An 11,450-nucleotide genomic window follows, 5' to 3' on the forward strand; every position below is an offset into this window, starting at 1 on the left:
TAGTTCAGCACTGAATTCATAAAAAAAGAAAAGAAAAGAAACAAAAACGAAGAAGAAGAAGCCTGTGTGTATGTACTGTTAACTGTAAATTTATATAATAATGAAACAGACATAATTATATTAAAACTTACTGAAAACGTAAGGAAAATTCATTGCTGATATAGGCCTTATATTGAGAGGAAATAATTTAGTCAAACTGCATCAAAATTGCTCGTTTTAGACAAATTTCCTGCAATTATTGCATTCACTAATTGTTAAATGTGCTGTTTATCAGTTGCTCTGTACTGTTATTGTTATGCATAGATTATAATATGAAATATCCATGAAAATATGTGACTTAGTCTGTTTTCTCAATGATAGAAAGGGGTTCCCATAAGGAAAAAGGTTGGGAACCACTGTCATGGATAACAGATGCTGCTCATTATTAAAACATTCAATCAATCATAACAACCCATAACATGAAAACTTTCCAAATTCAACTTGAACCAAAATGTGTCATTCTGGGTATATCATCATCTGAACTAACACTAGAAATAGACATAGTCTCCTAAAGAGGGTTCAAGACATGCTACGTGGAAAGGAGATCACACTAGATACTTGCAACTTTAGCCTGTTTATTTGTTTCATCCTGAAATATTTTCCTGTATGTTCTGGTTGTATTTTTGTAAAGAGACTACTGAGAAATACATTTGTATGTTCATTACAACCTTGCTAAAATTTCAAAGTTTAAGGTGGCCAAAGACTTTTGCACAGTACTGCGTATGGATGAATGGACAGACAGACGGATGAAATCTCAAAACTGAAATGCTGTCAATGCAGGGATGTACAATCTGTGATAATTAATTTCACCAGTAGATGGCGATAGCGTCATATGACAAGATTTACAATGGTGTTGTAGGAAGAAGATATCCCAAAACCCCATTTAAAATGAACAAACTTAGATAAAACAGCTCAATATCGTAACCTGCAGTTGTGTCTAGATATATCAGTGTTTATAGACGTTTGAAGCCACACATATCTGCAGCTGCTCGACGTCCTGATCTGTTATCGACTAGTAAGGCTGTTTGTAGTTTTTTATGACGCCTGCCAAGTTTCGCTTTGAACGAAGACGTCGAGGAAATCCCGGAAGTGCCATCAAAGTGCTTCAGCGTTACTTGTACAGCACTTTTCAGGTAAGCTAACTGTTTGAATCCAGTTTCCTGACACTGATAGCGAGATATATGTTTGAATGAATAGTGTTTGTTCGGTGAATACTTTGGGTAATGTCACGAGCGCCAAGTTTGTCTTGTTGCCGAAACTTTCGACGTTAGCTTAACTTTTACGTCCAGTCTGTTAGTATTTTGATGGTCACGGACGGTTGAGTGGCCCCTTTAATCTTTGTGTTTGTCTCTTCAGCACACGGATTTGCTGTGTTTCACAGGATAAAAGTTGCAGCCACTTTACTATGAGTGTTTCTAAGCTGTTGTGTTCGTCTCTCCGCTGCTTTGTTGTGACTTCTCACTAACTTTAGGATGGCCACCGCGCCGCAGTCTTCACTTCATATGAGATCGACTGATATCATCAAAAAAGAGGTCCTGGACTACGGAGGGTTTGGAGAAGTGTACCTTTGCTATCATGCAACCCTCGGCCAGGTGGTGTTGAAGACCATGTACACAGGCCATATTCGCAACGAGTGAGTTCAGTGTTTATCTGGTACTGTATGTAGTCTGCTGGGTATTCCCCTTCGTTTTAACTTGAATCATGTGGCCATTGCAGGCAGGACGCTGCAGACAGGCTCTCCACACAACTCAGTGGGACTGCATGTTATATTTTATGATAGTGATGCAAGAAGTCAGCGTGTTTACAAAAACTTCGTAAGCCTAGTTTGGTGTTTAAGCAATATGTAGCCATTCACCCCATGCTATGAAACAGCACTGATTTCCAGAACTTCCTTATAACAGAGAGACATGAGTTCATCTGAATGCGGATGTAGGTGAAACATCCGTTTTTCAGATAGCATGCAACAAGTTCCCTGCTGATGCATTTTATGAGGTTACAGCTCTAATGCTTAAAATAAAAGAAAGAAAGAAAGAAAACATTTTGAGGTCTTAACTTGGATTTCAGAAAGGTGATTTCAGTGTCTGATTTCTTATGTGTCCTGCAAGGGGTGCACAGATCCAATTCATTCTGGCTCGATAATTATTTATATAAACAAAGTGTCAAAGTGCTTCACAAAGTGCATCAGAATAAAACAAAGCAATATACAGTTACAATAAATAAAACAATGTTAAGAGCTAAGGTGCGTGTGCACAGAGCACAAGGACATAAAACAAAATTTCCATGTTTTTAAATATTATTAATAATCAGTTATATTATTATTAATACCTAAACCCAGGCCACGGATTGAAATTAACTTCCACCTGCTACTGTGGCTGGTGGAGTCTAAAATCTACATTGTTTGGATGTTGCGTAAGGTTGTCAAGGTGCTAGAATTTCTAACTCAATACAGATGCCCAGAAATACTCAATACTATTTTCGATACCATGGAGGAAAACAATAAAACATTAAGAGCTGTAAAAATATATTTTTAATGAAGATCATGTGGCACCCCCCAGCCACAGGTTGGTGCTCTACAACACAGTGTGTCACAGCTTCCCATAATGGGTTAACAAGCAGAGGAATACATCAGCCCATTGCAACAGGGGCTTGCAAACGCTCAAGGTTGCCGAGGTGGGCAAAACCAAAAAAAAACTAAGACAAAGACAGTGGCTCACTTGCTGCAACCTAAACAAAACAAAAGCATAATAACTTTAATCCGCCAGTTCCTTGCGACCGAGCAAAATACATAAATCGCAAAAGACAAATAAACCCACCAGCTATGCAGCAATCCTCTTTTGGGTTTCCCTCCCTCTTGTTCACCACTGGCTTTAAAGCTCTATGACAAAGACATAGAATTATACATACAGAATAAAACAATAATGCATTTTAAGTCCAAAATACAAAACATACTATTATAAATGAAGCATTATATTGCTACTGTAATACCCTACAAGTCACAGTCACAATGTTTGTCAAAACAATTTCAATGTATATTTTTTTTAATATTATGCAGATCCAATCAGATCAGTCCCCTCCTACATCCTGGCCCTAAGCCCACTATAAGACTCCATGCAAATTATACTGCTTGTCCGTCAGATATCAGCTCACTATTTTGTCTTCACTTTTAAAGGGAGAATAAAAGGTCACTGCTGGAGGAGGGCAACATCATGGCAAGCCTGAACCATGAGCGGGTGGTCAAGTTGCTGGGTGTGATCATGGAAGACAGAGACTGCTCGTTGGTTATTGAACTCCTCCCCAGAGGCAACCTGTCTGTCATGCTGGAGACGGTCAGCAGCTTTATTATCTGTTCAGAATTCAATTACTTCAGTAACTTGTGATATTTTTGGATGAATGGAAGGATTAATACACTAAATTCTCTGCAGGTTTCTGTGCCAGTATCCATCAAAGGCAGAATCATCTTGGAGATTTTGGAAGGGATGTTGTACCTCACAGAGAGAAATGTCATACACAAGGACATCAAGCCAGAAAATATTTTAGTGGACAAGGATTTTCACATCAAGGTATATTACACACTGAGGCGCATGACACATCTGTGATTCTGACAGTAAGCATGTATAATTATGATAATGTAAGTGTTTTTTTCCCTCTGTGTTTTAAAAGATAGCAGACCTTGGCCTGGCCACCTGCCAGACATGGAGCAAGCTCACAAAGGAGGAGTCTCGCAGGAGGAGTCGTATGGGACGATCAGCCGGGATGAGAGGCGCTGGCACATTAAGCTACATGGCCCCTGAGCACCTGGAGAGTATTCATACAGTCTCCACTGAGAAGTCTGACGTCTACAGCTTTGCAATTGTGGTTTGGGTCGTCCTCACAGGGGAAGAGCCATATGCAAGTGAGTTGGGATGCCAAAAAATGCTCACGCCCTGTTTATAAGACACATTTTATTCATGAATGATTAAACAATGAGGGACTGTTTTGCAATTACAACTGACTAGTTTTTTGTCTGATTTGCCAGTTAAACAGGTCTTATTAAAAACTTCTAATTGTATGAGGTAAACCTGATGAAGGTAACCAAAATGTTTTTTCTATGTTAAGATGCAAGGAGTGAAGAGCAAATCAGCCAGTGTGTCCGAAACGGTGACCGACCTGCAGAGAACCTTATTCCAGACGACACGCCCACAGAGATAATTCAGCTTATGAAGAGGTGCTGGGATCGAAACCCACTGCAACGGCCGACATTTAAAGGTGTGCTCTTTGTGTGTGTATTTAAAGTATTATAGCTACGGTCTAATGTAATTACTGGAATACATATATATTTTTAAATGAATTTAAGGCTTGACTTCATAAGTAACAAAAATACTACAAAAAAATGATAACGTAAATAAAAAAAAAAACGAAATGTTTAAAAATAAATATTATTATATTGTTTTAAAATTGCTGTATACTGAAAAGAAATAGTTCTCATGAATATGATACACATTTTTAAATACACAGGAATTTCCTAACATTCTTTGTTAGGAACATTTAGAGCAAGGTTTTCCTTTTTTCTGTTCTTGAGTTTTTATCACTATTTTGTGTGAACATTACATATTCGTAAACTTTTTGAGTTGAATTTTTTTTTAAAATTCTAATTAATTAATAATTAATAATTATTAGTAATTTGCCCCCTCCAATTAGTGTGGATCTTCTCCTCATGTCTTTCCCCTGTTTTCCTTTCCTTTCAGAGGGCTATGACTTCTTCCTCCCTTTCTACCGGGAAAAGCTTGAACCACGTGTAGAAGAAGATCTATTTGAGCTGAGGGTAAATATATTTTCTGCAGGATCTGATGGTGAAGTAATCCAAGTGAGCCACATGTGTATTTATTTGTGGTGGCCTGCCATGATAACAGCATCTTTTGCTATGTATTGATTTCATATTGTTGGAGCTGGGTCGTACATTAGGGGCAGTGTTTAAATTTATACAACATTAGTTTTCATTGTACAACGCTGTAGGAGTGCAGAGCGTACTCTGGGCGTAGACGAAGCAGCATAATGCCTGGCACAATGAAAGCGCAACTTAAATATTCATTGCACTCGATCTAAAAGTTTCCTTTCACTCGCCTCTGTAGCAGCTGCTCCTCTCATCCATCACTCTGATCTGATTAGTCAAATTCTGCCTTTGCTGCATTCAAGAGCCTTCAAAATCCTCTAAATTTAGATACAGGACACAGAATGATAAAAAAGCACACACACACAAGAAAATACAAAGATTTTATAGTATGATTTTCTGCGATTTTTACGCAGAAATTATATGAAGGACCAGAAGAACTTGTGGAGAAGATGAAATCTCTATCGATGACCCAGGAATGTTTTTCAGCAGGTGAGAGCTATTGGAATTTTAATGACCTGATTATACTATACACACTCTAATGTCCATCTTTGCGGGCTGTTTTATGTTTGACGTAATAAATGCTTAGAAATCGGGACTGAATATCTTTTTTGTTAATATTTTATTATCTCTTCTTACCTTACAGACTGCCCTGCTCCTTTGGTGAGTTCAGACAGAAGTGTACCTGTGCCAGTTGAAGCCAGTATTGAAGACCTGCATGACATCCAGTATGATTCAGAGAGAGACGCTATTCAGACCGATGCAAGAGCAGTCAGCAGCCCCTCAGCTTTGGAGGAGAAACTGGGTCGGGAGCTTCAATACCACAAACATGGTAGCTATAACTGTGAGAACCAGCCTGACGCTGCCAACGGTTACCATGGCAGCAACTCAAATCCATTCCTGCAAAACCACCTTGGCACTTCAGATCACGCTATCAAGCAACCAGAACAAGACAGACCCTCTTATGGTTCCTCTGTCCATTCCTGGACAAAAACTGAGCCGGTGCAGCCAACCAGCCAGGAGGAGGTTTGGTATCGCCCCACTGCTGGTCTCTATGACTCCATGAACTCTTCTATGTCTGCTCAGTCCCACTTGCCGATGTCCGCCAGCAGCCTTTCTCTACCACAGTTTAACCAGCAACATCCACATTCCCACTATGACCGCCAGCAGTCCTGGCCAACATACCCAGTGTCTGACACGTCTGCGCCCGACATCCCTCCTGGACGTCTCCTGACCCCTTCCAAGAGCTGCTCATCACAAGATCCAGGTACATCCAGACACGTCTATTTCATGAAGCATTTCCTCTTTGATGCTTGAGGTGTTTGCAGCTGCTTTTGTCACCTTTGACTGACACGTACCGGAGAGTTTATCCATGTTTGCTTTGTGCCTGTTCCAGGATCTCTTTACATTCACAACGCCAGCGGGATCCAGATTGGGAGCAACAACACAATGAGCATCAGAGGTTACGAGTCTTCAAGTAGTTTATCTCTACCCTGTGTCGCCTCAACTTACAATCCCATCAAAGAAAGAATTCTGAAATATGGTAAACCATATTCATGAATACTTTTTCGCTGCTGATTTTGTAATCGTGATTTCCAATGATGAGGGCTGCAGCCAACAATTGTTTTATCCTCGATTTGATCTGCAAATCATTTTTATGCCTCCACGCTGGGGATAGCTGTGGCCGAAGGCATTATGTTTTCAGGTTGTCTGTCTCTGTCACATTCTTGTGAACGCAACATTATATCTGTCTCTTTTGTGTGAACCAGATATCACACAAACACCCTAAGCAAATTTCTTTAAATTTGATACAAACATTCACAATTTTCAAATACTTCATGGCTAGTTCAGCAATCTTGAAACAATTTCTCATTAGAGCTGAACAAATCATTGCCCTCATACATGTGTCTTTTGTGTCATTTAGAGGACTACGCCGTGACCGAGGAGCATCTAGATCTGCTGAGGGACAACATCGGAGCCAAATGGAAGCGTTGTGCACGGAAACTGGGTCTGTCCAGTGTGGAAATAGAGACCATTGAGCATGACTGTTACCGCGATGGCCTGCCAGAGATGGTGCACCAGATGCTGGATCGTTGGAAAATGAAGGCGGGAAGCATTGGCTGCACAATTGGGAAGCTTTGTCGGGCTCTGGAAGGAAACATAAAGGTAGATGTCATCCAGAAAATATTGGACACCTGTGGTTCTTCCTCCTAGATCTGATGAACTTTCTCCCTCATTCTCTCTAAATGACTCTCTGCACGTGGTGGTGACCCTTTCTGAACTGTCTGTAATATTTAGAGACTCACTTTCAACCAAAAACAAAAAGTTTGAGTTTGCATAATTTTGTTTTTTGTGTGCCACTGTTTTGAAAAATCATCTCTATCATCCCCGCGTATAGTACAGGTGAGTGGAATTTTGTTTGTGTTGCTCAGAGCATTGCTCGACCTAACTATATCTTTTTTTGGGGGTGGTGGGACTTTTAGCCTATAATGGACAGAACTGTAGAGGCGTAAAAGGGGGAGAGGGGGTGGATGACAAGCAGCAAAGGGCCAAGGCTGGAATCGAACCCATGGCTGCTGCAGCGAAGACTTAGCCTCTGTAAACGCGGCGCCAGCTTTACCATTTGAGCTACTGGGCGTCCAAACCCAACTGTATCTTTTCAGTTAAAAAAAAAAAGATCCTAGTTACTCGTGATTATCACATAGCTCTCTGTCAACTGTTTTCATGGGGAAAATGTCTGTGGTCTCCTACTGAACCCTGCCTGTAACTTTTGGTTTTTTTGGTAATATTTTGGTAAAATGATCATTTGGACTTGACTTATATTGTGTCAGTTTAAAAGTGCATTTTCAAATGACTTTTTCTATAAAAACGCATCGTTATGAGCGGCAAAGACGAACAAGAGCAGGGGTTCATGTTCTTCTAAAGGAATTTTAAAATCATTGTTTATTTTGTAATTTACTCTAAAGTAATAATGGTCTAAATGATTCGTCTTTCTTATTCATGTGCCAGATGATATGTTGTAGCTGGCAGATTTGTGGACTCAAGTCAAATGACTCAGACTCAGGTCAGACTTGAGTCACAAATTTGATGACTTTAGGCTCCACTTGACAAAATCAAAGAAGACTTGCAACTTGACTTGGTCTTTACCACTAATTACTCTAAAATGACAGACAAACTTTAAACAAACTTGTTTTACCAAACAAATACATTTTAAAAGATAAAAGATTTTTGTAAAAATATATGAAGTGAAGAGCGCATTATTACTCAGAGTTTAGGATTAGAACTTGACCTGCAAGGTTTCCACAGTCTAGAAAAGTTGTGAAATTTCACAATCACATTTTCCAGGCCTGAAATTTTGTCTGGAAAAATGCATGGGAACCCTGGACCAGGACTTGCCTTCCTTGACTTGGGATTTGACGTGGGACTTGTCAATCTTGACTCTGGACTTGGGTTTTTACTTGGGACTTGAGTGCAAATACTTGAAACTTAATTATGCCTTTGCAAAATAATGATTTGGTCCTAAACTATTACTACAATTATTGTAGCTTTAATTGAATAATGAAGTCATATTCAGAGACAAACAGTGCGGTAAACTTTAATCCAGCCCAGCACAAACATACTGACTCCAATCACAGAACAGATAATGATTCTGTCAGCTGAATTCAGAGGCTGAAAAGCATAGACACAAGGACAGAAACTTTAGTGTAGTATTCCAGTAATACATGTGTATAAATGTTGTCATCGGTGTGTCCAGTAGGGAGCAGTAGACAGTATAACGAGTAAATTCTCTCATTAATTCTCAGACCTGCTGTAGCATATGTGCTCCCAGATAGAGTAAATGTGCATGAATTACTGATGAACTACTTGTTTATGTGTTAATCGTGTGGATTTCCAGTATTTATAATGATAAAATCAATCAGATTATCTTCAAACTGACAAGCTGCTGTGCTGTACTGTATCGAGCATTTTGGATTACATTATACTTTTCTTGCTATCCAAAGGTTAGATGGTCTTGGAGATGTGTTTTTGTGTTTTATAACAAAACTTTGTGGGTTTTACTGTCGCGATGTAGATCTCACTACACAAAAGCAGAGTATTGTGCAAGCCTATTTTCAAGACATTTCTACATTTTGAATAAACTGTGTACATATGTTTTTAAAATTCCAAAGTAAATGTGTATTTCATAGATTTCATCACACAACTTGAGCCAGTATTGTCTCTGGTAGACAATTTCCTTTTAGGTCGTTTTGGTTATCCCCTGCAACTTGTTACAAGAAATCAATAACAAAAACATCTACGTGGTTTTTACTTCTAAACGCCTGAAATAAGAATTATCCAATTATGGCTGTATCCAAATTTCAGAAAAACCTAAAAAATCGTGGATAGCTGTAAAACAACTTTACAAAATAGAACAAAAATAACAGCTGAACTCAATAAATCCTTTTTATGTCCAAGTTAATTTGGCAGAGGCATTCAAAAGTTGTTGACTGACATTTTATCTTTTTTTTTTTGTTGGTATAAAACAGTGAAGTATGTTAATATTTTCGTGTGCTAACGGCAAAGACAATACACCAAGACAATACAGTATACAATTGGAATTAGGACACTGAATGTCACACCATTAAAAAGCACATTGTCCTTCAAAGCAACTGGAACAAGCCACAGAATTAGGTGAACAAAAAGTCGCTGTCCACCAATAATGACCCAATAAAAAAAACACCAAGGCCAATCATAAAGTGTATTTTCTGACCTAATATTGACAATATTAATACTAAAAACCAAAATTAGACTTTATAGAGCTCTGCATATAATACGTAAATCTGAATTTGGTTGTTACGGTACTATATTTTGTAGAATATGGATCGTTGTTCCTGAGATTAAAGTTTAAACAGCAGTGTGTGTTTCCAGATTATCCGCTTTAACTCCTCCGAATACACCTGACAGGAAGACTAATTTTTCCCTTTTACTGTTGTTGTCTAAAAGACTGCTTAGAATCCCACTGTGATGGTCCTTTTAATGGATTACCAATGTGATGATAGTGCTGCTATTCTTCACCTGGTGAGTTAAATACTCTTTTCACCAAACAAAAGAAAATCAATCATTCCATGCCATAGATGATTCTAGATAATGTCCTGGGATAAAAACATAAACAGGCTTTCCAGTTTCGTAACATAATTACATCCATGTTCTATCACATCTAGGGATGCCTTTAAAATGGCACCCTGTTGACCAATAGATAACATCTAATTAAATACTTTTTTTTTTTTTCAAAAGCAGCACGCCTTGCAATCTACAACAACATGAGATGTAATTGAAAAATCTGTGAAACAGATATTGTAATTAGAATAGACAGAAGAGCAGAAGCCCATGGGATAAACCGATATGATGGTAAAAATTCTGTGATTGGCTGAGAGACTGACACAATAGTTTGAGTCGTCAAAGATTTGGTCCTGAGTGACTGCCTAAATCCCACTTCAATCACGTTTACATTACACAATGTATTTACATAACAACAGTTACAGACAACATGAACTTGATAGTCTGTCTTCACTAACGAATGTATCTACAGCTGCGTATTTGAACTGTATCAGCATGTTTCATGTGTCTGTCTTCCTTTTCCCTCTATTGTAGTGACATAAATATACAGAAAAAACAGGAACATTTAATTTTCAATGCACACATAAAAAAAGACTTTAAGTTCACATCATACAGATAGACGATAGTGTGCAGTGCCATAACGATATTATGGGACAGCATTGTGCTCCACACAGTGTGTACATAAATAATTGAGAAAGCACCATAAACTATAAACCTGCAGTTGTCAAGTGTAAACAAACGTGGTATAATAAAGAAAGTGTTAACAGCTTTTAAAATGAGAAGACTCTCAGTTCTCATGTAGACGAACTGGTATGTTGTTGTAATAATTAACCAGAAGAGAGTCCTAACCATGGAAATCGCCAAATGTATGCTGCAGTATAGTAACTATATGAGTGTTGGACATTAGTGTTAGTCATCAGTGACTGTCATGCCCCCATTGTTCCCAGCCAATTTCCTGATTCCCTGAGGCTTAACCCAGGTTTTACTCTGATAATACTAGCAAAAAATGAATCAGTTACTTAAAAGTAATATCAAACACTTAAGTCCTAGTAGTTCCATAGCACTTGTCTAAAAATATGGTGAAAATGAGAATATCAGCTTTAATTTGAGGGTTTAGTTTCCATTATACATTGATTATCTTTTTGTGCTTATTTTCTAGGTTATTCATTTTTAGTGAGCAGTCAAAAAAGTAGTCATTTAGACAGCTGATAAACTTAATAACTAAATATTCCTCAGAAAAACACGTTTGCATTTTAGTTTCATGGCATTGACTAGAGGCATCTTGTTTTTCATCAACCACATAACTCAGAAGCAGAGGAGGAGACATTTGGTCAAATATTGAATCAGTGACACCAATCTGTAAATGCAAGTTGACAGGTTCACAGAGGCATATAAGCGCAAGGCGTTGATTCTCGTTGAAGGCTCAGGTATTTTTCAACTGTTCCTT

General features: G+C 38.4%; 1 protein-coding gene across 1 annotated transcript; it reads left to right on the forward strand.

Moving 5' to 3' along the window:
* The first annotated feature begins 1,121 nt into the window (after nt 1–1,121).
* On the forward strand, nt 1,122–9,067 carry ripk1l (receptor (TNFRSF)-interacting serine-threonine kinase 1, like). The gene is made up of 11 exons (XM_042498396.1): nt 1,122–1,172; nt 1,511–1,672; nt 3,209–3,365; nt 3,462–3,599; nt 3,700–3,931; nt 4,135–4,284; nt 4,764–4,840; nt 5,323–5,398; nt 5,553–6,173; nt 6,303–6,449; nt 6,831–9,067. The coding sequence occupies exons 2-11, from the start codon at nt 1,512–1,514 to the stop codon at nt 7,118–7,120; spliced, it is 2,049 nt and encodes a 682-aa protein (XP_042354330.1). The 5' UTR covers nt 1,122–1,172; nt 1,511; the 3' UTR covers nt 7,121–9,067.
* The last annotated feature ends 2,383 nt before the right edge of the window (nt 9,068–11,450 follow it).

Source organism: Plectropomus leopardus, chromosome 12 (genome assembly GCF_008729295.1).
Source record: "Plectropomus leopardus isolate mb chromosome 12, YSFRI_Pleo_2.0, whole genome shotgun sequence".
Classification (NCBI taxonomy): domain Eukaryota; kingdom Metazoa; phylum Chordata; class Actinopteri; order Perciformes; family Serranidae; genus Plectropomus; species Plectropomus leopardus.

Coding starts and splice junctions, on each gene's coding strand:
- ripk1l (XM_042498396.1), top strand. CDS start 1,512: ATGGCCACCGCGCCGCAGTCTTCACTTCATATGAGATCGACTGATATC. Junction 3,366..3,461: donor TGTCTGTCATGCTGGAGACG/GTCAGCAGCTTT, acceptor AATTCTCTGCAG/GTTTCTGTGCCAGTATCCAT. Junction 3,600..3,699: donor ACAAGGATTTTCACATCAAG/GTATATTACACA, acceptor GTGTTTTAAAAG/ATAGCAGACCTTGGCCTGGC.